Genomic DNA, 26,237 nt, shown 5'->3' with positions numbered 1-26,237 from the left:
ACTCCGTAATAAAAGGAATATATATATATATATATATATATATTTTTTTTTTTTTTTTTTTTTTCTTTTTTTTGAGATGGAGTCTCACTCTTGTTGCCCAGGCTGGAGTGCAATGGTGTGATCTGGGCTCTCTGCAACCTCTGCCTCCCAGGTTCAAGCAATTCTTCTGTCTCAGCCTCCCGAATAGCTGGGACTATAGGTGCACACCACCACGCCCAGCTGATTTTTGTATTTTTTTAGTAGAGATGGGGTTTCACCATATTGGTCAGGCTGGTCTTGAACTCCTGACCTTAGGTGATGCACCTGCCTTGGTCTCCCAAAGTGCTGGGATTACAGGCGTGAGCCACCACACCTGGCCAATACAGGGTACTTTTTACGGGCCAGGGACTGATCTAAGTACTTTTCATGCACACTGCTTTTTTTCTGAGAGGGCGTCTCACTCTGTCACTCGGGCTGAAGTGCAGTGGCGCTATCTCAGCTCACTGCAACCTCTGCCCTCTTTGAGTTCAAGCGATTTTCCTGCCTCAGCCTCCCAAGTAGCTGAGATTACAGGCACCTGCCACCGTGTCCAGCTAATTTTTTGTATTTTTAGTAGAGATGGGGTTTCACCATCTTGGCCAGGCTGGTCTTGAACTCCTGATCTCATGATTCACCCATCTTGGCCTCCCAAAGTGCTGGGATTACAGGCATAAGCCACCGCACCCGGCCTCATGCACACTGCTTTTCTAATTTAGTGTCTTACAATTCTGGAGCTATGTCTTGTGAAAACGTATTTCCAATAAGGTTCTCTGAGATAGTTTTCCCATGTGCTTTCAGTCCCTCAGGGGTGGGATTGCCCATAGGAGCCCGTTACCCATTCAGGAGTGGGTGAGGGGAGACCCCAGGGACCAATGCCAACAGGAAGAGGTGGGGTGGTTGGGAGGATGGAGATTGCACATGCTTGGGGACATCTTGAAGGTGCATGTTAAAATTTTTCCGAGAGGGGTTAAGGTAGTGTATTGTGAAGCAACGGGTTAGTGAGTGCTAAATCTCCATGACCCCTGCCGTCTATATGGCTTGGATGCATCATGTCAACCTGACATAAAGCTGTGAGTGAACATTCTCTAGGACCCCACATGTGTGATTAAATAGTTGGAAGTTTTGGCATCCTTTTACAATGAGAGAATAGCACAGGATTTACATAGAATTTTCGGATATCCAAGTTCACCATAATACCCATATTATCTGAAAGTATGTGCCATGGCCCTGAGGGGAGTCATGATCCCTTCCCCAAAGATGGTTGTGGGGACAGAGCAAGTGTCCACCAGTCCCTCCTGCTGTACCCCGAATCTGAAGAGTGCCTCTGTCCTACCCAGCCTGTGCCTCACTCCTGAGCAGATCTGCTGTCAGCAGTGTGAATGCAGGAGACACCCTTGGTCCCCCAAAGAGTCTGAGGAACCTAAGGGCATCCAGTCCTGGGACAAGGATCTAGGTAGACATCACACAAGTTTAGGACCACCCATGTAGAGTGCTGAGTTGAGCCTACTTAGACGAGTGTCACCCTCCTGACCCAGTTTCCCCTATCCTTGTGAAAAGGAAGAAAATGATGGTTCCTGGTCTGTCTTGTGCTCAAATCTGACCCGGCTCCCAACCACCTGTGGCTCTGGACGAGTCCCTTATCTTCTTTGATCCTCATACCTCCTCCCAGGGTACGGTTGCCATTCAGGGGATCTGAAAACCTAGAGCATGTGTGAAACCATCCCTAAAATGTGTGTGGAGGTGAATGGCAATTTTTCAGCACACCAAGTTTCATGAATTGAACTGTTCTTCCCACTTGCATGATGGTTTCACACCACAGTTTAGTGGCTAAAGAATATGTGACTTGAAAAAAATTATTAAATTTTTTAAAAAAAGAATATGTGACTTGGAGCCAGGTCTGTGGGTTGGATCCCAGTTCTGTTACTTAAGAGATGAAACCTTGGCCAGGCACAGTGGCTCACACCTGTAATCCCAGCACTTTGGGAGGTCGAAGCGGGCAGATCATCTGAGGTCGGGAGTTCGAGACCAGCCTGACCAACATCGAGTAACCCCGTCCTTACTAAAAATACAAAATTAAACAGGCGTGGTGGCGCATGCCTGTAATCCCAGCTACTGGGGATGCTGAGGCAGGAGAACCCAGGAGGGGGAGGTAATGGTGAGCCAAAATGGCGCTATTGCACTCCAGCCTGGGCAACAACAGCGAAACTGTCTCAAAAAAAAAGAGAGAGACCTTGGCAGATAACAGGGACACTATGCTCTCCTCATTTTAGTATGGGAACAGTAGTATTTTGATATGATTACCGTGAGGATTAAATTAGTAAATACAAAGAGCATACAAATGTTTACAAAAATCACAGGGCTGTTAGAAGTCAGAATGACCACCCTTATGTGCAGACAGGAGAGGTGGTCTGAGAGTGATCAGAGGGAGCAGCAGAGACACTTCAAGATTCCAGAAACTGTTTGGGTGCGGTGGCTCACGCCTGTAATCCCAGCACTTTGGGAGGCCGAGACGTCGGGTCACCTGAGATCAGGAGTTCGAGATCAGCCTGGGCAACATAGTGAAACCCCGTCTCTACTAAAACTACAAAAATTAGTCGGGCGTGGTTGGAGGGCGCCTGTAGTCCCAGCTACTCGGGAGGCTGAGGCAGAATGTCGTGAACCTGGGAGGCGGAGGTTGCAGTGAGCCGAGATCACGCCATTGCACTCCAGCCTGGGCAACAAGAGCGAGACTCAGACTCAAAAAAAAAAAAAAAAAAAAAAGTCATACTAAACAATGTCATAAATTTATATAAGAGACAGACCCCGGCCCGATGTCCCAGCTCCGCCGTTCCTGCGGGTCCAGGAATCGATCCCGCGCCGTGCTCCCCAACCCCCGTAGGCCACCCGGAGGCAGGGAGTGGGCGCAAGGGATGAACGTTCGCCGCCTCCTATCCTGGGGGAAACGGAGCGCAGAGATCGTCGACGCTTTTCCGCGCCCCTGGGGCCTGGGACTGATACCCGGTCTCGCCCGGAACCCCCGAGGCGCGCCCCTCGCTGCAGCCCTGGCGAGCGCCATCGAGGTGCGCGGTCCTCCAAGCCTCCCAGAGCGGCGCAGCGGCCGCTTCCGGGGGCGGGGCAGGAACCGGAGCCTGAGCGCCCGGCGCCCTGCGCTCCTCCCCGCGCGGTCCCGGCGGCCCAGGGTGAGTCGGCCCCGGCCGCGGGGCGGGGACTGGGAGGGGCGCGTTCCTGCAAGCCCGACCCAGTGGAGGCTGCAGCCCCCGGAGTGGGCGCCCGGAGCTCGAGAGGGAGCGGACCCGCAGCCGGCACTGCCGCCTCCGCTCGCCTTGGGTCCGTAACCCTCCTCGGGGCGAAGGGCCCTGCGCCCGGGTCCATGCTGGCTGTGGTCGGGGGCGTGCGGCCGTGCCCCAGAGACCCGCTGCCCCGAGCCGGACGGCTGCGCAGAGATGAGGCTGCAGGCGGGGAGGCCTGGCGAGGTGGGGCTGCTCCGGGGAGAACCAGGCTCTGCCCCTCGCATCCGCCCGATGGCGGGCACTTCCCCGCAGCCTGGCTCCCAGGCGGACGCCGTTTCCCGCAGCTTTCATTCACCCTGCGCAGAGGCTGAGGCTGAGGCAGGAGAATGGGGTGAACCCAGGAGGCGGAGCTTGTACTGAGCCAAGATCGCACCGCTGCACTCCAGCCTGGGCGACAGAGGGATACTCCGTCTCAAAACAACGACAATGAGAGTTAACATTTGAACTGAAACCTGCTGGCCGAGAGAAGCAGCCACAGATCCCTGAGGAGAAACTCCCAGGCGGGGGAACAGAGAGAAGGCTGGCATGGCTGCTGCGTAGTGAGCAGGGTGCCCCAGGTCCCCGAGGAACAGGGCTTATTCTATGTAAGGAGGGAGGTGACCCCTCCTAGTCTTCCAGACCCCAGTTAAATGTTACTTCCCCCAGTAACATTTCTGGGTGGTCCTCCTTCTAAATTAGCACCCTCCTCCCCTTGACATTTTCTCTCTCAGCGCTCGCAGCAACAGTTTGATCTGTTGTCATCATATCACTGCTCGATTATTTTTAGCCCAGTGCTGTTTAATCTGACTGAAGGTTTATTTCCTAATTCCAAAGATAGAGCTAAAAGCAGGTTTTTTTCCCCTCTAACCAGGTAGCCCCTCCCTGAGGACATACACTCCCTAGACATGAGCAAACGAGAAGCAGCAGTGGTAACTTACCCTCCTAGTCCAAGTCCAACCGTAGCCCGGGGTTGCAGTTCTTACCAGAGTGGAGCGTGGTATGTGTTGAGGGATCAGGGGGTCGAGTCTTCTGACAGCCTTATACCCTGAGATACTCTGGTGGCCTTGTTGGGGTGAGGACAACACGTGTGACCATCGCAGTGGCCCAGGTGGGTCCTGCCACAGACTGCCCTGGACAGTGAGTGGGGCTGGGTGGGGGTAGTGTGGTCCTGCTCTTCCGCAGTCAGTCTGCGATCGGTCTGCGCACTCTGTGCAGGGGTGATTCACGAATCTGTCTGATCTACTCCCATCACCCTTCGTACCCTAACATGTCAAAAGGGCACTGCTGCCAATTGTCACTTCACAGCATTGTGATCAAGCGGCTGTCCTGCTTCTAAACGCGCGCTTTATTTATTTTTATTTATTTTGGGAGAGAGCCTCACTCTGTCACCCAGGCTGGAGTGCAGTGGGGCAAACTTGGCTCACTGCAACCTCTGTCTTCTGGGTTCAAGCAGTTCTTGTGCCTCAACCTCCCAAGCAGCTGGGATTACAGGCATGTGCCAGCACACCCGGCTAATTTTTGTATTTTTAGTAGATAAGGGTTTCACCATGTTGGTCAGGCTGGTCTCGAGCTCCTGACTTCAAATGATCTGCCCTCATCGGCCTCCTACAGTGTTGGAACTACAGGCATGAGCCTCCGCCCCCGGCCTCTAAACACATGCTTTTTGTTAACTGATGCCTAGTGGGAAACATCTCTTTACAAAGTGGCAGCTACTTAGAGCTCCAGCTCTACAGAAAAGGATAGCCCTGCAAACCTTCACCCTAACGCAAGAGCTCAAGTGTGTGTTGAAGGGAAGAGTGAGGAGACCAGGGCCTCATGCCTGCTCTGTATACGTCTGCTTAGAGCAAAATTATTCTTTTGTTTTGTTTGAGACAGGGTCTTGCTCCGTCACCCAGCCTGGAATTGGTGGCATGATCTCAGTTCACTGCAGCCTCTGTCTCCTGGGCTTAAGGGATCCTCCCAGGATAACCAAGGTTGCAGCATTGCACTCTGGCCTGAGCAACAAGAGGAGACGTCACCCAGGCCGGAGTGCAGTGGCGCGATCTTGGCTTCACTGCCATCTCTGCCTCCCAGGTTCACGCCATTCTCCTGCCTCAGCCTCCCAAGTAGCTGGGACTACAGGCGCCCGCCACCACTCCTGGCTAATTTTTTGTATTTTTAGTGGAGACGAGGTTTCACCGTGTTAGCCAGGATGGTCTCGATCTCCACCGTGTCTGGCCAAAAAAGTCTTAAATTGGAAAAATAGAGGCCGGGTGTGGTGGCTCACACCTGTAATCCCAGCGCTTTGGGAGACCGAGGCAAGAGGATCACTTGGGTCCAGGAGTTCAAGACCAGCCTGGGCAACATAGTGAGACCTCATCAATAATAAAAATTTTTTTTGGCTGGACGCGGTGGCTCATGCCTGTAATCTCAGCACTTTGGGAGGCCGAGGCGGGCGGATCACGAGGTCAGGAGATCGAGACCATCCTGGCTAACACGGTGAAACCCCATCTCTACTAAAAATACAAAAAATTAGCCGGGTGTGGTGGTACGCACCTGTAGTCCCAGCTACTTGGAGGCTGAGGCAGGAGAATGGCGTGAACCTGGGAGGTGGAGCTTGCAGTGAGCTGAGATCGTGCCACTGCACTCCAGCCTGGGCAACAAAGCGAGACTCCGTCTCAAAAAAAAAATTTTAATTAGCTGGGTGTGGTGGCATGCTCTTGTAGTTCCAGCTACTCAGGAGGCTGAGGTGGGAGGATTGCTTGAGCCCAGGAAGTTGAGGCTGCAGTGAGCTGAGATCATACCACTCTACTCCAGCCCGTGCCACACAGCAAGACCCTGTCTCAAAAAAAGAAAAGAAAAATAGAAAAACAGGAACCACTTGTCATTCTATGACCCAGAGAGAACTAGGGTTTTATGCTACCAGCTTTAGTTTTTTGCTTACAGTCTGCTTGTTTCATGTAGTAAAATGCAAGAATGTTTTCTGATGTTCCCACACATGGTTTTATTGGTTGTAGAGTCACCCATTGTTCATCTCATAATGAACAATGTTGCCCAGGCCGGAGTGCAATGGTGCAACCTTGGCCATCCTGGGAGGATCCCTTAAGCCCAGGAGGCAGAGGTTGAGGTGAACCGAGATCATGCCACCATACTCCAGCCTGGGAGACAGAGCGAGACCCTGTCTCAAATAAAACAATAATTTTGCTCTAACTAGTCATGCTTTGTTCATTTCATAAATCCCTTCTGAGCATACACTGTGTGCCAAGCCCTTCCTCAGGCCCTTGGGGTATAGACCAGAGGTCTTATCTAATTGGGGAAGGCAGATAAGGAGCAAGGACGTTAACTTTTCTTATGTCAGGTGGCATAGTGCTATGGAGAAAAATAAAGCAAGGAGGCCGGGCGTGGTGGCTCAAGCCTGTAATCCCAGCACTTTGGGAGGCCGAGACGGGCGGATCACGAGGTCAGGAGATCGAGACCATCCTGGCTAACACGGTGAAACCCCATCTCTACTAAAAAATACAAAAAACTAGCCGGGCGAGGTGGCGGGTGCCTGTAGTCCCTGCTACTCCGGAGGCTGAGGCAGGAGAATGGCGTGAACCCGGGAGGCGGAGCTTGCAGTGAACTGAGATCCGGCCACTGCACTCCAGCCTGGGCGACAGAGCAAGACTCCATCTCAAAAAAAAAAAGAAAAAAGAAAAATAAAGCAAGGAGCGAGGATAAGGAACTCCCAGGCGGGAGGGGAGGTGGCAGTCACAGAAGGCCTCCCAGCAAGGTGACACCCAGCAAACATTGGAAGGAGTGGGTGTTCCAATGGAGAAGCTTGGGTGCAGCTGCTCCTTGGGACGTGAAGGAGGTGGCTGTTGTGATTGCCCCAGCACTTTACCCTCTCCTGCTCCCTTCTGGATCTGGAGGGGCCTTTTGGGGGGCTGGAGAGCCTTAGGCCTGGGCTCCTTCCACTCATGGCTCTGTGTTCCCCCAGAATTCACTGTCTCTAGCACCTGCTCCTCCTCAGAGGGTACCCTGGAATGACGATGGCACTTCCGATGCCTGGACCCCAGGTGAGCACCCCCTGAGCCTGTCCACTGCCCCGGGAGACTGCTTTGCCCCTAGCCTCAGCTTTTCAGCCCTGAGAACCTTCCAGGGAGCCTCACACCCACCCACATCACAAGAGGGAGTCTGCAAGCCGAGGACCACCTCCTTGCTCTGTGGCCAGGCCGCACACGTTTCTCTGCCAAATCCTTCCAGCCTCTGGGCAGAAGTGGGCTTCTTGGGGCCTCCTATGGCCCCTGAGCTTCTATGGTCAGCCGTTGAGGGCAGGGTCCCTGTCCTTCCCCAGTGCCTGCCTCCTTCCTGGTGTGAGTGGTCAGCCGTCCTCCCTCTACTGATGCTGACTCACTGCCGGTGTTGGAAATGGAGACGCAGAGGGTGGGGACGCAGTGCTGGTGCTCCTTCCCCAAATCCCTGATGGTCTGTGGAGAGGGTGAGGCCAAGGTTGGGACCCCTTCCTGGTAAATCTCCCTCCCCCAAGTTCAGTTTTTCCCTCTTCCTCTCTGGGGCTTCTGCTGAGACTGAGGCTGCTCACTCGGGGACTGTTGGGCTGCCCTGACTCTGCTGGGCCCTGTGGATGCAGCAATGAGCAGCAGGGAGAGAGGCCTCTCGCAGATCGCGCAAATGTTTCTCATCTGCTGGGTTCTCACCGAGCCCTTGACTGCCTGGATAGCAGAGTATGTGGTTGCAGGAGGCTGTTGTGTTCGAGGATGTGGCTGTGTACTTCACGAGGATAGAGTGGAGTTGCCTGGCCCCCGACCAGCAGGCCCTCTACAGGGACGTGATGCTGGAGAACTATGGGAACCTGGCCTCGCTAGGTAAGGGCTTCTGCCTTTGGTCCTGGGGCCGGGAGGTACGTCTGTGTTAGCTTCAAAGGGAAGTTGGTTCCATTCCAGATTCAAGGTCTGAAACATTTTTGAGGGGAAACTGGAGGCTCCCCAAGGAGCCCCTCTCTGCTTTCTGTTGGGCAGCCACTGCCAGCATCAGCCTGCCTGAGGCTTCTCTCCTGGGGCAGGCCCCCCATCTCCACTTGGCCACCTAGCTGCCCCTCCTGGGATAGTGAGTGTTCCTGACCCACTCCAAGCACTCCAGCCAGGCACCCGGGCATCCCTCCTCCCTCCTGTACTGATACATTCTGCCTTCCTTCTCTGAACTTAGGCTTTCTTGTTGCCAAACCAGCACTGATCTCCCTCTTGGAGCAAGGAGAGGAGCCGGGGGCCTTGATTCTGCAGGTGGCTGAACAGAGCGTGGCCAAAGCCAGCCTGTGCACAGGTGAGTACAAGGCACTGGAAGGCCTGGGCTGCTGCCACTGCAGGGCATGTCGTGTGCTGCCAGTGTGGCCTAGCCCCACCGCACGGCGTGTCGTGTGCTGCCAGCGTGGCCTCCGTGCAGTTCTGTGCAGGTCCCTTCTCCCGCAGTGGGAGGTGTGTGTGTTTAGCTCCTCACAACATGGTCCGAGTTCCTACTAACTGCCTTGCTTGTAGGTCTAAGGTCAAAACTAACTTATGCAGGAAGACCCAAGTGCATGAATTTTCCATTTTGGCATCCCCAAGGTGTCAGAGGCCGGGTCTGTGCACCTCTACCCTTAGGTTGTGTAGGGACCAGCCCTACAGGGTCTGTGGGTTTTTCTTCTTGTGTGTGGAGAGGAGAGATCATACACATAAAGACACAAGACAAAAGAGATAGAAGAAAAGACAACTGGGCCTGGGGGACCACTACCACCTAGACGTGGAGACCGTTAATGGCCCCGAATGCCTGGCTGCGCTGTTATTTATTGGATACAAGACAAGGGGGCAGGGTAAGGAGTGTGAGCCGTCTCCAATGATTGATAAGGTCACGTGAGTCACGTGTCCACCAGGCAGGGGGCCCTTCCCTGTTTGGCAGCCGAGGCGGAGAGAGAGAGAGAGGACAGCTTACACTATTATTTCTTCTATGCAATTTAATGACTCTTAGTACATTCACTAATTATACTACTGCTATCTAGAAGGCAGAGCCAGGTGTACAGGGCGGAACATGAAAGTGGACCAGGAGCATGACCGCTGAAGCACAGCATCACAGGGAGACGTTGAGGCCTCCGGATGACTGCGGGCGGGCCTGAGGGATGTCAGGCCTTCCACGAGAGGTGGTGGAGCAGAGTCTTCTCTAACTCCCCAAGGAAAGGGAGACTCCCTTTCCCAGTCTGCTAAGTAACAGGCGCCTTCCCAGGCACTGGCACTACCGCTAGACCAAGGAGCCCTCTAGTGGCCATGTCCGGGCATGACAGAGGCTCACACTCGTCTTCCGGTCACTTCTCACCGTGTCCCTTCAGCTCCTATCTCTGTATGGCCTGGTTTTTCCTGGGTTATGATTGTGGGACAGAGATTATTGTATTAGAATAAAGAGTCATGCTACAAACTGATGATTAATAATATTCATAAATCATCATATCTATAATCTATTTCTAGTATAACTATTCTTACTTTATCTATTTTCTTTATTATACTGGAACAGCTTGTGCCCTTGATCTCTTGCCTTGGCACCTGGGAGACTTGCCGCCCACATCTCCCCTCTTTTTATTAACTAGGATCACCATCGCCATCATTGCTTGTCGTTGACTTTGAACTTGTCTTTGGACTCATTGGAGGCATCTGCAGACTAAAAATAGACAACAGAAGCATACCAGTGTCAATAATGCCAGTGACAACAGTGACCCTCCAAGGGGTGTGATCCATTTAAAGGGATTAAGCTTAGGTAATCCTTTAGTTATTCCTTCAAAAATGTCTAAGCCAGGAGCAGTGGTTAAATGAGCCTGTGAGGCCTCAAAAATTTGTTCTTTTAAGTTTTGAAATATCTAGGGTTAAGTTATCATCCCAGGCTTTTAAATGCCTTAAGACCTTTTCCCAGCTATGTTGATCTTTATTACAAGCATAAGGCGTTATGCAGCCATCAGAAGTATTCCAGTCACACTGTAATTGCATACGGTGTTCCAAATTGATAACTCTATCTCCCAGCCAGATTACACTCTGGCGGAGATCATTAATTTGATTAGCTAATTTTTGATCGACTTGAGTCTGAGAATTCCAAAGCCTGGAGGAGTTTTTCTGCCATGCTTCAACATATTGAGCGGTTTGAACAGAATTGTGGATTGCAACTCCAGCGGTTGCCGCTGTTGCAGTAACCGCAATTAGACCTGCAATGACTGCAATAAGAGTAAAAATGAATCATTTAGTTCTTCTGAGGATACCTTTAAGATCTTCATTGACTGTGTGAATAGAGGGGGAAGACTCCCGTGGACGATGTAAAGAAACTGGTATGCCTACCCCCTCCCTAACCCTCACTGAGAGAATACTTGTTGTGGGATTAAAAGTAGCATCAATGGACGTGAACAGCTTACAGTTATCACATTCTATAGTGTGTGTATTGGGAGTGATAATTACATTCCAACCAACAGCATATAAGGGGGTTTGACACAGTTCTTGATAGGCATCACCTGTTCAGACATCAAGGTGATGTTGAATATGGGTGTCTTGGTATTAGTAGGAGAGAGTTGATAAGTAGCATTCCATATCCTTATTCCTATCATGGCTGCAGCTAATTTCCATAATTCAGGATGTTCTGGGGTAACAATTGGATGAATCATTTTTAGTCTAGGAGGAACGATGCCTGTGTCCATCCATTTAAATGGGTAAGGAGACACCCGTTCCCTCAACCTGTATGACTGCCATTCGTCCTCTACATAATCTAACAAACTCCGAGCATGTCATATTTTGGCCGGAGCAATTCCGCCAAGAATGCCCTCTTGGAGCTCAGTCAATAGCAACACCCGTAGCTAGACTTTGGAACACTATGACCTTTGGAGCATTACAATCATTCCATACAATTGAATTTACTAAAAACAGCCCCTTTGTAGGTTCCTTGGAGCAGTCTGGCAGCCCTTTTGTGGAATTATCTTTTGTGGTAACAGGAACCCTCCATTCCTCATGTGGATTAAGTTGAACAGTCATAAATTGAAAATAATTGGTACTGAGCATATTATGTACTTAATAAGAATCATTACTAAAGCACAATATGGTCCACATCCAGTTCTGATAAGAAGCAGCTAAACAGCTAGGTGACATTGCAATGCACAGTGGTGGATATTTGTAGCCAACTGACAAATTAAACCTTCTTCTGGTTGAGCTGGAAACCTGTCATCATTCGGAACCGGCATGAATGCACTATCATGAGTGGAAACTTCCACTGAGGCGTCCACCCAGGAGACAGACTGAATTAAAGGGGGACAAGGAACATATGCCCAATAGGTAGACTTTTCAGGTGTCCCAGCTGCTGGCGTACTCACCACTGCACTGACCGCTATAAAGGCAGCCGGAGTTATATTACCCGTCGTTGTTGGAATTCCTTTTTCTTGTAGTAATGTTTGTGTTTGATGTGATAAGACGTTTATTTGACGCCATGTTGGTGGAGTTGAACGACTGGTGGTGTAGGTCACACGGCGATATTTTGTCATAATGTAGAGGTCATGAAGTTTATGTGTCAGGCGGGGAACCTTGCCCTTCGATTTGTGAGGAGTCTTTGCCTTTTGTTTCTGAGAGCGTTTCATATTTGAAATTTTGGTGCAATTTCAGTTGCCGGGAGGGAACCCACACGGGTTGTTGTCTTTCTCCTGGGGAAATGCAAGCAAAACCCCTGCCCCATGTTACCATGGTGCCTACTTCCCATTTGTTAGTTTTTGCATCCTTCCACCATACCCGCTTTCCTTTTTGTGGATCAAATTTATTTCCAGTGAAATGTTCTCTGCTGTAAAAGGTTGATTTCTTACTAGGTTTAAGAAGTTTAGTGTAAAAAGAGCCAGATTTAGCTGAGCATGAGGGGTGGTGGCGTCCCTCTTTGTCTTTGTGTCCTGTTTTCGAAGTTGATCTTTGAGTGTTTTATTGGCTCCTTCCACCAAGGCCTGTCCTTGAGAGTTATAGGGGATGCCAGTTGTGTGAGTAATTGCCCATGTCTGAGTGAGCTTTTTAAACACAGCACTAGTGTAGCCGGGGCCGTTGTCAGTTTTCAGTTTCCTGGGACAGCCCATAACCGAGAAACATGAAAGCATAGTCGTTTAACATGAGATGTACTTTCCCCTGTGTGACAAGTGGCCCAGATAAAATGAGAAAATGTGTCAATAGTTACATGTATAAAAGAAAGCTTGCCAAAAGCAGGATAATGAGTGACGTCCATTTGCCAGAGAGCATTCTGTGAAAGTCCCCTAGGGTTAACTCCTGAGGAAAGTGGCTGTAAAATTAACACTTGGCAAGTAGGACAGTGACGTGCAGTGGTTTTAGCTTATTTCCATGTGAGGGGGACTTTTTTGGAATCCCGCAGCATTGACATGAGTTAAAGCATGAAAATTTTCTGCACCAGTGAAAACAGGAGCAACTAATGTATCAGCTCAGGCATTTGCTGCCCAGAGGGGCCCAGGGAGGGGTGTGTGGGCCCCAGTGTGAGTAATGTAGAAAGGAGAAGACCTTGCTCTGAGTACAGACTGAAACCTTTGGAAAAGAAAAAGTAGGGTATCATCAGGCCGAAATTTGATTAAGGCAGTTTCAATGTTGCCAGCAACATGTACTACATAGGCCCAATCAGAAACAATGTTAACTGGTTCAGGGAAATCTTCAAGGACAGCCATGACAGCGATCAGCTCAGCTGGTTGTGCTGAACTAGGGAACAGTTCTGTTGGCCCTGTCTGTGCTGCTCGCCATTACAGGAAGCATCAGTAAAAACAGTGAATGCTTCGGCTAGTGGGGTGTTTCTAGTCATGTGAGGTAAGATCCAAGAAGTGAATTTAAAGAACTGGAATAGTTTTACATTAGGATAATGATTATCAGTTATACCCAGGAAACCTGCCAAATGGACTTGCCAAGCAACGCAGATTGCAAAAGCCTGTTGGACTTGTAATCGGGTGAGGGGAACGATGAATTTTTGGGGATTAATACCCTTGTCTTATAGCTGCATTCCTAAATAGTGATAAGAAGTCTGGATTTTTGAGGGGGCGGGGTGGGTAATAACCAAACCGGCTGGTGTGCTTGTTGTACCGCAGAAAAACAAGATGTTAACACGGGGCGTGAAGGTGCCGCGAGATCAGCTGCCTGCTGGGCAAGATCGGTGGCCTGTGGCTGATTTTATGCCGCAGGGACAGCAGGTATTGGAGGCTGGAAAATTACAGGAAATTGCCAGGCTTTGGGATCCCCACATTCTCTTGCCTGTGCTATAGCCCTCATAAGAGGAGGGTCATTTCGAGGAATGTATGTAACTTGTTGCTTGTGAGCGGCAAGGGTAGTGGTGGCAACCGCAGTAGCGACCTGACCAGAAGCAGAAAAGAGGTTGGAATTTTGAATGGAGGAAGAGTTGAGAACCTGTAAACCAGGATGAGACCAGATTACTGCTGAGCAGGTCTTTCATGGGCCTGAAATCCAGGCGGCCGCAGCAACTGCGGACCAGGCTTCGAGGGAGCCTGAGGCTTCTTCAAGGGAGCCAGATTTGTCGAAAGAGACCCAGGCTTCAAGAGAGCCTGATTTTCTTTCTTTCTTTTTTTTTTTTGAGACAGAGTCTCGCTCTGTCGCCCAGGCTGGAGTGCAGTGGTGCGATCTCGGCTCACTGCAAGCTCCGCCTCCCGGGTTCCCGCCATTCTCCTGCCTGAGCCTCATGAGTCGCTGGGACTACAGGCGCCTGCCACCACTCCCGGCTAATTTTTTTGTATTTTTAGTAGAGACGGGGTTTCACTGTGTTAGCCAGGATGGTCTCGGTCTCCTGACCTCGTGATCCACCCGCCTCGGCCTCCCAAAGTGCTGGGATTACAGGCATGGGCCACCGCACCCGGCCAAGGGAGCCTGATTTTCTGAGAGAGAATCAGGCTTCAAGGGAACCTGTGGCTCCAAGGGAGCCTGATTTGTGGAAAGAGAAATAGGCAGGAGAAATGGAAAACTAGGCTGTGGAGGGATAGGGTTGAGGGCCTCATTACCGGGCCAAATAGGCAGAAGGTTGAGAGCCCTACAGCAGGGCTGAACAGAGACAGGGTTGAGATAATACAGGAGGGCTTTTATAAAGTTTAAATAAGCCGAGTACTTAGTACTGGCCTGTCCCATGGTGTCCCCGGAATACTTTGAGTGCTCAAGCTTACCACCAAGCTTATTGACCGCAATCCTCAGGAATCTGTCGTCAGAATCCTCCGCTGAGTCCCACACTCAAGGCGCAACTTCACACAGAGAGGGAGAGCCCCATGTTGGAGTGCCAGATGTAGGGTCCAGCCCTACAGGGTCTGTGGGTTTTTCTCCTCCTGTGTGGAGATGAGAAATCATAGAAATAAAGACACAAGACGAAGAGATAGAAAAGACAGCTGGGCCCGGGGGACCACTACCACCAAGACACGGAGACCTGTAGTGGCCCCGGATGCCAGGCTGCGCTTTTATTGGATACAAGGCAAAAGGGGCAGGGTAAGGAGTGTGAGTCATCTCCAGTGATTGATAAGGTCACGTGAGTCACGTGTCCACCAGGCAGCGGGCCCTTCCCTGTTTGGCAGCCGAGGCGGAGAGAGAGAGGACAGCTTACACTATTATTTCTTCTATGCAATTTAATGACTCTTAGTACGTTCACTAATTATACTACTGCTGTCTAGAAGGCAGAGCCAGGTGTACAGGGCGGAACATGAAAGTGGACCAGGAGCATGACCGCTGAAGCACAGCATCACAGGGAGACGTTGAGGCCTCCAGAGGCTGCGGGCGGGCCTGAGGGATGTCAGGCCTTCCACGAGAGGTGGTGGAGCAGAGTCTTCTCTAACTCCCCAAGGAAAGGGAGACTCCCTTTCCCGTCTGCTAAGTAACGGGCGCCTTCCCAGGCCCTGGCATTACCGCTAGACCAAGGAGCCCTCTAGTGGCCATGTCCGGGCATGACAGAGGCTCACACTCGTCTTCCGGTCACTTCTCACCGTGTCCCTTCAGCTCCTATCTCTGTATGGCCTGGTTTTTCCTAGGTTATGATTGTGGGACAGAGATGATGATGATGATTTTTTTTTTTTGAGATGGAGTCTTGCACTGTGGCCCAGGCTGGAGCGCAGTGGTGCGGTATCGGCTCACTGCAAGCTCTGCTTCCTGGGTTCACACCATTCTCCTGCCTCAGCCTCCTGAGTAGCTGGGACTACAGGCGCCCGCCACCACGCCCGGCTAATGTTTTTTTTTTTTTTGTATTTTTAGTAGAGACAGGGTTTCACCGTGTTAGCCAGGATGGTCTCGATCTCCTGACCTTGTGATCCGCCCGCCTTGGCCTCCCAAAGTGCTGGGATTACAGGCGTGAGCCACCACGCACGGCCAGAACAGAGATTATTATAATGTTAGAATAAAGAGTAATGCTACAAACTGATGACTAATAATATTCATTTATCATCATATTTAAAATCTGTTTCTAGTATAACTATTCTTATTATATATATTTTCTTTATTATACTGGAACAGCTTGTGCCCTTGGTTTCTTGCCTTGGCATCTGGGAGGCTTGCCGCCCACAGGTTGCTTTGGTTTTCCCAGTTTCCCATGGCCCATGTGCCAGGGACTGAGCTCAGGGCAGTGGAGGCTGCAGAAAGAACCTTGAGCTGGGGAGGAGGCCCCCAGTCCTGGCGGTCTGTGCAGGCACCTGCTTTACGCACCTGCCCAGACATGTTTGCTGAGTGAATGAACTGTGGTGAACTCTGAAGGAGAGAGGAGTAAAGAACGTGGCTGTGGAGTGAGGTGCAACATGCACCTCATGCCTGGCCTGTCTTCCCTGCCAGACCTTGGGCTTCTCCTATGGGCTCCCCATGAGCCAGCCTCCCACAGTGCTGGAGCCATTATTAACCTTTTTGTTCCCTTCTCACCCAAACCCTCATTTTATTTTTATTATTATTATTTTTTTGAGATGGAGTTTTGCTCTTGTCACCCAGGCTGGAGTGCAGTGGTGTGGTCTTGGCTCACTGCAACCTCCACCTCCCGGGTTCAAACAATTCTCCTGCCTCAGCCTCCTGAGTAGCTGGGATTACAGGCACCCACCACCGCACCCAGCTAATTTTCGTATTTTTAGTATAGATGGGGTTTCACTGTGTTGGCCAGGCTGGTTTCGAACTCCTGACCTCAGGTGATCAGCCCACCTGGGCCTCCCGAAGTGCTGAGATTAGAGGCGTGAGCCACCGCGCCTGGCCTGAAACCCTGATTTTAAAACCTCTGGCAATAATTTCTCAAACCTCCCTGCACATCTAACAAAGACTCTTGTCTTCACCTGATTGTGTTATCGTGTCACAGTGTACATGTTTATTGAATCATGTTGTACACAAAAAATACATACAAGGTTTGTTTTGTTTTAAGACATAGTCTCACTCTTTGGCCCAGGCTGGAGTGCTGTGGCTTGATCTCAGCTCGCTATAACCTCTGTATCCCGGGTTGAAGCAATTCTCCTGCATCAGCCTCCTGTATACAAGTTTTATTTGTCATTTATACCTCAGTAAAGCTGGGTGTTGGGGGAAGACTTGGGAATAAAAAGGTTCTTCCAGCAATAAGTTCGTTTGCGTGTAGAGGCTGGATCATCCTTCCGTTTTCTGTTCCTTCTCTCAGATTCCAGGATGGAGGCCGGGATCGTGGAGTCTCCTCTGCAGAGAAAGCTCTCCAGGCAGGCAGGACTGCCGGGCACCGTGTGGGGGCGCCTCCCCGGGGGGCACCCCGCACCACCCCACCCACGTGGTAGTCCTGAGGACGGGTCAGATAAACTCACCTGCCCCCGGGCTCGGGAGCGCAGCGCCTCCCCAAGGGTTCTGCAGGAAGACCCGGGCCGGCCCGTGGGGAGCTCAGCCCCCCGCTACAGGTGCGTGTGCGGCAAGGCGTTCAGATACAACTCGCTGCTGCTCAGGCACCAGGTCATCCACACCGGCGCCAAGCCCTTCCAGTGCACGGAGTGCGGGAAGGCCTTCAAGCAGAGCTCCATCCTGCTGCGGCACCAGCTGATCCACACCGAGGAGAAGCCGTTCCAGTGCGGCGAGTGCGGCAAGGCCTTCCGGCAGAGCACGCAGCTGGCTGCCCACCACCGCGTCCACACCCGCGAGCGGCCCTACGTGTGCGGCGAGTGCGGCAAGGCCTTCAGCCGCAGCTCCCGGCTGCTGCAGCACCAGAAGTTCCACACCGGGGAGAAGCCCTTCGCGTGCACCGAGTGCGGCAAGGCGTTCTGCCGCAGGTTCACCCTCAACGAGCACGGCCGCATCCACAGCGGGGAGCGGCCCTACCGGTGCCTGCGGTGTGGGCAGCGCTTCATCCGAGGGTCCTCGCTCCTGAAGCACCACCGGCTGCACGCCGAGGAGGGCCCCCAGGACGGCGGCGCGGGGCAGGGCGCCTTGCTCCGAGCGGCGCAGAGGCCCCAGGTGGGGGACCCGCCCCACGAGTGCCCGGTGTGCGGGAGGCCGTTCCGACACAACTCTCTGCTGCTCCTGCACCTGCGCCTACACACGGGCGAGAAGCCGTTCGAGTGCGCGGAGTGCGGCAAGGCCTTCGGTCGCAAGTCCAACCTCACTCTGCACCAGAAGATCCACACCAAGGAGAAGCCCTTCGCGTGCACCGAGTGCGGCAAGGCGTTCCGCAGGAGCTACACGCTGAACGAGCACTACCGGCTGCACAGCGGCGAGAGGCCATACCGGTGCCGCGCCTGTGGGAGGGCCTGCAGCCGGCTGTCCACCCTCATCCAGCACCAGAAGGTGCACGGCCGCGAGCGCCAGGAGGACACGGAGGGCAGGCGGGCGCCCCGCTGGGCTTCCCGATGATGGGGACGACAGGCCGAGGATTCACGCGGGAGGCCCACCCAAGCCGGCGGGGCCCCAGCGCAGAAATTCAGAACCCCGCGTCTTGACGGTGCAGCAAAGTCTGAAGAAAGGGCCAGCTCCCACCAAGAGCTCAGCGTCTTGCTCTAGTCGGGCAGTGGGGAGGGAAAGGGCACCGGGCAGCCCGTGGTGTGGCCTCAGGGACTGCCATTAGCCACCATTTCCTGGGACCTTCCGGAAATGTCCAGGAGCGGCAGAAGTGAGGGAGGGAGGGGCAGCTATGCTCAGTCCCCAAAGAGCAGGGCACAGGGGACACCATGGACGCATATGCAGCCTGGCACAGCCAGGCCTTAGCACCAGGCCCTGTGTGGCGGTGAATTTCAGGTGTTGTAAAGCCGACTCACAGGATAGAAGGTGCCTTAGCTGCCTGCCACGTCTCCTACCTGTAATCCCATCACTTTGGGAGGCTGAGGCAGGAGGTTTGCTTAAGCCCAGGAGTTTGAGACCAGCCTGGGCAACATGGTAAAACTTCTCTACAAAAAATTTAAAAATCAGCCAGGTATTGTGGCTTGTGCCTATAGGCTGTGGTCCCAGCTACTCAGGAGGCTGAGGTGGGAGGATGGGTTGAGCCTGGGAAGTCAAGGCTGCAGTGAGCTATGATAACACCACGGCACTCCATCCTGGGTGGCAGAGTGACACCTTGTTTAAAAAAAAAAAAAAAGCCTAGATGACTGGTGGAGCTGTATCTATTATCTATCAATCAATCAATCAATCAATCATCTATCTTTTTGAGACAGGATCTCTGCCAGCCAGCCTGGCGAACATGGTGAAACCCCGACTCTACTAAAAATACAAAAATTAGCTGGGCGTGGTGGTGGCTGCCTGTAATCCCAGCTACTCGGGAGTCTGAGGCAGGAGAATCGCTTTAACCTGGGAGGTGGAAGTTGCCGTGAGCTGAGATGGAGCCACTGCACTCCAGTCTGGGTGACAGGGCAAGACTCTCTCTCAAAAAAATAAATAAAAATCCCCTCTCCTAAACTCTATTATTGGTTTTGTCTTTCTAGAGGACCCTAATACACTGCCCAGCAGAAGCCAGGAAGGAAGCCCTGCCAGCTCAGAAGGTGGGCCAAGAGAGAAGGGTGTGGCCAGAGGGGGAGCCAGTGGGGGTGCTGCATCCTCTCGGCCCCACTGGGAGCACCTTGTCACCCCTAACAGATGAAGAGAAGGTGAGGGGGATTGAGTTACCTGCCCACTGGTGTGTCAAACTCCATGGTGGGGGTGGGAACATGCAGACCTGGCCCCTCCAAGGCCCACTGCTCCCTGGGCTGTGCATCCCACAGTCCATGCCAGGGGCTGCAGAAAGAGCCATGGGAAGCCTGGCCCTGGTAGGGCACCAAGATGGGGAGGGCTGGATCCACCCTCCAGAGAACAAGAACCCTGGGCAGTAGCCGGGACATGGTGGGGGAGGCTGAAGGGTTGTCCCTGAGCATCCCCAACATGGAGCTCAGATGTCTGGGCCATGGGCGGGAAAGCACGAAGGTCAGGGCCAGCCTGGGAAACCAAAAGCTGTGCCAAGATCCCTTTCACCTGGGGCAGCTGCCCACATTCCCGCCACTGGGTCCCATCGCCTGAGACTCCCAGCAGGTGCCTCTCTGAGTCTTTGTCCTGTGCTGGAAGCCGGGATGTGCAGCACACACCTTCACACCCACAGCACGGACAGGAGGAATAACGCCTCCTTTGGGGATCCAGGGTTTCTGGTGTCTCCAGGTTTTTCAGGAGCCACCACGTTCCTCTCATCCAGACGTCGGCGCCCAAGGTGGAAGCAGGTGGTGGCACGCCTGGCCCAGCTGCAGGCCGAGTGCAGATCCTATGGCGAGTGTGGGATCCAGCCTGAAGCACAAGCCAGGTGCAGCCTGCCGGGTCAAGTGGGCAGGTACCTCCAACAGCCTGGAGCCGCGAGGCCTTGGGCAGGGGCGCTGCCGGCATGGAGGTCTCCGGCTGGCAAAGTGGCCCCGAAAGAGTCCTGTGTCATAACCAGACTCACTTGTAACTTCTGTTGCTCTCCCTAGCTATATCCAAAGCATCCAGGATAGGTTCATCTCAACACATTCTAACTCATCTTGGACACAATCCGTTTACTCTGGTGGACCCCATTCACAGAACCTGGAATCCCTGCTCACCTTCCCCAACCCCTTATTGCTGGGTCATGTTCACAAGTTTTTGTCTCTTTTTGTTCCCGGTCCCAGTACCAGCTCAGGTCCAACAGCTTCTGAACCTCTATTGTGCAGCGCCTGAGACAAGGTGGGGGAGACAGGGACAGTAAAGCTCAGCCAGGTGCAGACTGCAGACTGGAAGCAAAGGCTGAGACAAGGTGGGAGAGACAGACAGTAAGCTCGGCGAGGTGCAGACTGCAGACTGGAACCAGAGGCAGGGCCACCCTCTTTCGGGGCATTTCTGGTCACTCCAGTCTGCTGGAAGGATTCTGTGTCTCACCAAGAGACTCAGGCATGGACCTGGGCTGCACTTTCTTTCTTCCTGTTACATGGATCTCTCTACCATGCCCCAGACCCAGCACCTCAGAGGCTTTCTCAAAGCTGCACTGCAGAAGTTCTAGCCAGAGCAACCTGGTAAGAGAAAGACATAAAGGGCATCCAAATACGTCCTTCCAAATGAGGAAGCCAAATTGTCTTATGTATAGAAAACCCTAAAAGCTTTATCAAAACATTCTTAGAACAAACAAATTCAGTAAAGTTGCAGGATACAAAATTAACATACAAAAACCAGTAACATTTCTACATACCAACCACAAACTACCAAAAAAGAAACGAGGAAAGCAATTCCATTTACAATAGCAACAAAAAACAAACCTAGGAGTAAATTTAACCACGAGGCTGGGCGCAGTGGCTCACGCCTGTAATCCCAGCACTTTGGGAGGCTGAGGTGGAGGATCACGAGGTCAGGAGATTGAGACCATCCTGGCTAATACAGTGAAACTCCATCTCTACTAAAAAATACAAAAAATTAGCCGGGCCTGGTGACACACACCTGTAATCCCAGCTACTCGGGAGGCTGAGGCAGGAGAATTGCTTGAACTTGGGAGTCAGAGGTTGCAGTGAGCTGAGATGGCACCGTTGCATTCCGCCCCGGGTGACAGAGCAAGACTCTGTCTCAAAAAAAAAAAAAAAAAAAAAAAAAAAAAATCAGTGAGGTTAAAGAGCTCTACAAAGAAAATCATAAAACACTGATGAAGGAAATTGAATAGGTCACACACACACAAAATGGAAAGTCATCTCATGTTCATGGATTGGAATAATTAATTTGGTGAAAATGACAATATTATCAAAAGCAATTTACAGATTAAATGCAATCCCCATCAAAATACCAATGACATTCTTCACAGCAATAGGGAAAAAAATCCTGAAATTCATATAAAATGACGGAAGACGCTGAACAGCCTAAATCAATCCTGAGCAAAAAGAACAAAGCTGAAGGCATCACACTACTTCAAAATATAGTACCAAAGCCATAATAATCAAAACAGCATGGGCCAGGCACAGTGGCTCATACCTGTAATCCCAGAACTTTGGGAGGCCAAGGTGGGCAGCTCACATGAGGCCAGGAGTTTGAGACCAGCCTGGCCAACATAGCAAAACCCCATCTCTACTAAAAATACAAAAGTCAGCCTGGTGTAGTGGTGCACACCTGTAATCCCAGCTACTTGGGAGGATGTCTTGAACCTGGGGGCGGAGTTTGCAGTGAGCCAAAGTCGTGCCACTGCACTCCAGCCTTGGGAACAGAGAGCCTGTCTCAAAAAACAAAACCCAGCATGTTACTGATATAGAAACACACATAGACCAATGGAACAAAATAGAGAACCTAGAAATAAGTCCATATATTTAGTCAACTTATTTTCAACAAAGGTGCCAAGAACATTCACTGGGGAAAGAGCAGTGAAGGGTGCTAGGAAAACTGGAAATACATTTTGAGGATATGCAGAAAAGTGAAACTACAACCCTATGTTGTCTAGGTGCGGTGGCTCACGCCTGTAATCCCAGCACTTTGGGAGGCCGAAGTGGGTGGATCATTTGAGGTCAGGAGTTCAAGACCAGCCTGGTCAACATGGTGAAACCCCGTCTCTACTAAAAATACAAAAATTAGTTGGGTGTGGTGGCACACGCCTGTAACCCCAGTTACTAGGGAGGCTGAGACAGGAGAATCGCTTGAACCTTGGAGGCGGAGGTTACAGTGAGCCAAGATTGCACCACCACACTCTGCCCTGGGTGACAAAGCTAGACGCTGTCTAAAACAAAAACAGGCTGGGCACAGTGGCTCACGCCTGTAATCCTAGCACTTTGGAAGGCTCAGGTGGGTGGATTACCTGAGGTCAGAATTGCTTGAACCTGGGTGGCAGAGGTTGCACTGAGCTGAAATTGCACACTGCATTCCAGCCTGGGTGACAGAGACTGTCTCAAAAAAAAAAAAAAAAAAAAAAAAAAAAAAAACCAACAGGCATATGAAAAAAGTGTCAACATCACTCATCAGAGAAATGCAAATCAAAACCACAATGAGCTATCATCTCATCCAGTTAAGATGATTATTAACAAAAAGACAACAGATGCTGGTGAGGATGTGGAGAAAGCAAGTACTCTGCTGGTGGGAATGTAAACTATACAGCCCCTAAGGAAAACACCGGAGTTTTCTCAAAAAGCTAAAAAATAGACCTACCGTATGATCCAGCAATCCCACTGCTGGGCATATTTCCAAAAGAAAAGAAATCAGTATATCAAAGAGATGTCTTTATGCTCATGTTTACTGTGGCACTATTCACAATAGCCAAGACAGGAACCAACGTAAGTGTCCGTCGGCATGTGAACGGATGAAGAAAATGAGGTACACTTACACAGTGGAGTACTATTCATCATAAAAGGAGGAAATCCTAGGCCGGGCGCGGTGGCTCACGCCTGTAATCCCAGCACTTTGGGAGGCCGAGACGGGCGGATCACGAGGTCAGGAGATCGAGACCATCCTGGCTAACACGGTGAAACCCCGTCTCTACTAAAAAAAAATACAAAAAACTAGCCGGGCGTGGTGGCAGCGCCTGTAGTCCCAGCTACTCAGGAGGCTGAGGCAGGAGAATGGCGTGAGCCCGGGAGGCAGAGTTTGCAGTGAGCCGAGATTGCGCCACTGCACTCCAGCCTGGGCGGCAGAGCGAGACTCCATCTCAAAAAAAAAAAAAAAAAAAAATAGCCGGGCGTGGTGACGCGTGCTTGTAATCCCAACTACTCCGGAGGCTGAGACAGGAGAATCGCTTGAACCCAGGAGGCAGAGGTTGCAATGAGCCAAGATCACACCACTGCTCTCCAGCCTGGGCGTCAGAGTAAGACTCCATTTCAAAAAAAAAAAAAAAAAAAGGTTGGTCTAATGCAGGTAGAGAGTAGAATGATGGTTACCAGAGGCTGGGAAGGATGGGGTGGACATGAATATAGTTGATTAACGGGTACAAACATAAAGTTAGATGGAAGAAATACATTCCAGTGTTTGATAGCACACTAGGGTGATAGCAGTTGCATAATTTATCACATATTTAAAAAGAGCTAGATTTGAAATGTTTCCAACACAAATAAATGATAAATGTTTGAGGCGATGGGTATCATAATCACCCTGATTTGATCATGGCACATTGTATTCATATGTAAATATCAAAATACCACATATATCCCATATATGTGTACAATTATTACATATCCATCGATCAGCTGGGGGGGGGCATTCTTACGTCATGCACTTCTCCTAACTACGGGGAGGCTGAGATGGGAGAATCCCCTAAGGCCAGGAGTTGGAGACCAGCCTGGCCACATGCATGTGTAAACATCAGACTATCACATGTGCCCCATACATATGTACAATTATTATCACCCCAGGCAACATACTGAGACTTGTCTCTAAAAATAAAAAATCAAAAAATTAGCCAGGCATGGTGTCACCTGCCTGTAGTCCCAGCTACTTGAGAGGCTGAAGTGGGAGGACTGCTTGAGCTGGGGAGCTCAAGATTACAGTAAGCCATGATCGCACCGGACCACAGAGTGAGACCCCATCTCAGACAAAAACATACAAATCAAATTAAGTGGCCGGGCGCGGTGGCTCACGCCTGTCATCCCAGCACTTTGGGAGGCTGAGGTGGGCGGATCACAAGGTCAGGAGTTTGAGACCAGCCTGACCAACATGGTGAAACCCCGTTTCTATTAAAAATACAAAAACTAGCCATGGTGGCGGCACCTGTAATCCCAGCTATTCAGGAGATTGAGGCAGGAGAATCGCTTAAACCCGGGAGGCAGAGGTTGCAGTGAGCTGAGATCACTGTCACCTGGGCGACAGAGCGAGACTCCGTCTAAAAAGAAAAAAAAAAAAAAAGAATATATAAGGAACTCACACAACTCAATAGCAAAAAAGTAATAATAATAGTAAAAATCTGATTTTAAAATGGGCAAATGATCTGGAAAAGAAATAGAAAAGACACTACAAATTGCTCTGACAGGGATGGAGGCTGTAGACCAGAGGAGGGAACCCAGATAAAATTCTACTATATAAGGATGTCTTCTGACAAGAAGTGGCATTGAAAGATCAAATAATCAAATGATGTGAGGCTGTGGTGCCTGCTTTGTAGAAATGAAAGGATCTAATTGAAGACAGAAGTTTTGGACACAGAGGCCACAGCCCAAATCCTTCACCTAAAATCACTATCTTCGAGCTACTTTTTAATTTTAAAATGTAAAAGGAGGCTGGGCGTGGTGGCTCATGCCTGTAATCCCAGCACTTTGGGAGGCCAAGGTGGGCGGATCGCTTGAGGCCAGGAGTTCAAGACCATCCTGGCCAACATGGCAAAACCTCATCTCTACTAAAAATACAAAAATTAGCCGGGCGTGGTGGCGGGCGCCTGTAATCCCAGCTACTCAGGAGGCTGAGGCAGGAGAATCGCTTGAACCCAGGAAGTGCAGGTTGCAGTGAGCCGAGATCACACCAGCCTGGCTGATAGAGCGAGACTCTGCCTCAAAAAAAATAAATAAAATAAATAAATAAAATAAAATGTAAAAAGAAATAGGTAAAATTAAATACAGTAATACATTTTATTTTCCTTAAATCCAAAATATAATTCCAAATGTAATCAACATAAAAAATCATCTGAGAGATATTTTATTTTCTTTTTCGTACTAAGTCTTTGAAATCAAGTGTTTGTTTTGCATTTGTGGCACATGGCAATTTGGACCAGGCACATTGCAGGCATCTGATAGCCACATAGGCCTTGTGCCCACCACGCTGGACACTGCAGGACCTGACTAAAGGGGTGCTGGGGTGGGTGAACTGCTGTCTGGCCCCACTTCTAGACCCTCCTCTCCTGCAGCCCTCCCCACGGGGCCTGCCACTTCTCCCGCTCCCTGCCCCAGGCCACTGTTGGGGAGGTCAGCATAGCCCTTGTCCCCTAAGTTAAATTGAGGGGCAAATCTGTAAGCTTCTGCCCAAAATGCCTCGGAGTGGACACTTCAACCTGGCAGCAACTCTGGGGCCAGTTAGCTTGGATTCCTACGTGACGGGCAAAATGTCATAGGCTCGCACAAGGACAGCAGCACTCTCCACCCAGCTCTGTGGCCTTTGGCTCTAATCTGACACTGTATGGGTGGCCAGGCCCCCAGGCTGGACCCACAGCAGCCTCCCATGACCGCCAGGGGCCTGAGATTGGCAGTTAGAACTCAGATCCTGAACCAACCACATCCTGCAGAGCACTGAGCAAGGGACTCACCTTATGGCCTAAGATCCAGACTCCTCTGGGAGCTCCCCAGGGTCTGGCTTGGGGAAAAGCCTGTCACTAACTGAGGAGTCTGGTTACTCACACTGCTTCACCAGCAGCCCAAGGGGGGTTGGCAGGGGGTGGGGGAGATCACATTGCATTAGAAAAAGAAATCCCCCAGCCTACAGGACACAAGCTCCTTGCACCTGTCCTCCTCCTCTCCTGCTCAGCGTCACACGTGGCCTGCAATCGCCCACAGCTGTCCTCCTCACACACAGCTGCTACGGAAGGCAGAAGGAGGGTCTGTGGGCGTGGGGGAGACCCCGGTGGCACCCTTAGCAGCCTGACCTCTGTGCC

General features: G+C 51.2%; 3 protein-coding genes across 7 annotated transcripts in view; 1 reads left to right on the top strand and 2 right to left on the bottom strand.

The window, feature by feature from the left end:
* Window positions 1-26,237, bottom strand: part of ZNF34 (zinc finger protein 34) — a 129,082-nt gene that overhangs the window by 21,815 nt on the left and 81,030 nt on the right. The gene's annotated exons all lie outside the window — the stretch shown is intronic.
* Window positions 1-26,237, bottom strand: part of ZNF251 (zinc finger protein 251) — a 107,031-nt gene that overhangs the window by 77,676 nt on the left and 3,118 nt on the right. The window lies entirely within an intron of this gene.
* ZNF517 (zinc finger protein 517) lies at window positions 3,132-25,078 on the top strand. Of its 5 annotated transcripts, XM_050800936.1 has the most exons (6): window positions 3,506-3,892; window positions 4,159-4,395; window positions 7,246-7,324; window positions 8,005-8,131; window positions 8,472-8,585; window positions 16,908-18,912. In XM_050800936.1, the coding sequence occupies exons 3-6, from the start codon at window positions 7,292-7,294 to the stop codon at window positions 18,098-18,100; spliced, it is 1,467 nt and encodes a 488-aa protein (XP_050656893.1). In that variant the 5' UTR covers window positions 3,506-3,892; window positions 4,159-4,395; window positions 7,246-7,291; the 3' UTR covers window positions 18,101-18,912. The 5 variants fall into 5 exon arrangements, with proteins under 5 accessions (XP_050656891.1, XP_050656893.1, XP_050656894.1 ...); XM_050800934.1 differs by lacking the exons at window positions 3,506-3,892; window positions 4,159-4,395 and adding an exon at window positions 3,132-3,197; XM_050800937.1 differs by lacking the exon at window positions 4,159-4,395.

Source organism: Macaca thibetana, chromosome 8, assembly GCF_024542745.1.
Source record: "Macaca thibetana thibetana isolate TM-01 chromosome 8, ASM2454274v1, whole genome shotgun sequence".
Lineage (NCBI taxonomy): Eukaryota > Metazoa > Chordata > Mammalia > Primates > Cercopithecidae > Macaca > Macaca thibetana.
This window is presented reverse-complemented; position numbering and strand designations above follow the sequence as displayed.

What these genes read in the sequence shown, in the direction of transcription:
- ZNF517 (XM_050800934.1), top strand. Translation starts at nt 7,292, where the DNA reads ATGACGATGGCACTTCCGATGCCTGGACCCCAG. An exon ending in TTCCGATGCCTGGACCCCAG is followed by an intron (nt 7,325 to 8,004) that starts GTGAGCACCCCC and finishes ATGTGGTTGCAG; the next exon opens with GAGGCTGTTGTGTTCGAGGA. An exon ending in CAAAGCCAGCCTGTGCACAG is followed by an intron (nt 8,586 to 16,907) that starts GTGAGTACAAGG and finishes TCCTTCTCTCAG; the next exon opens with ATTCCAGGATGGAGGCCGGG.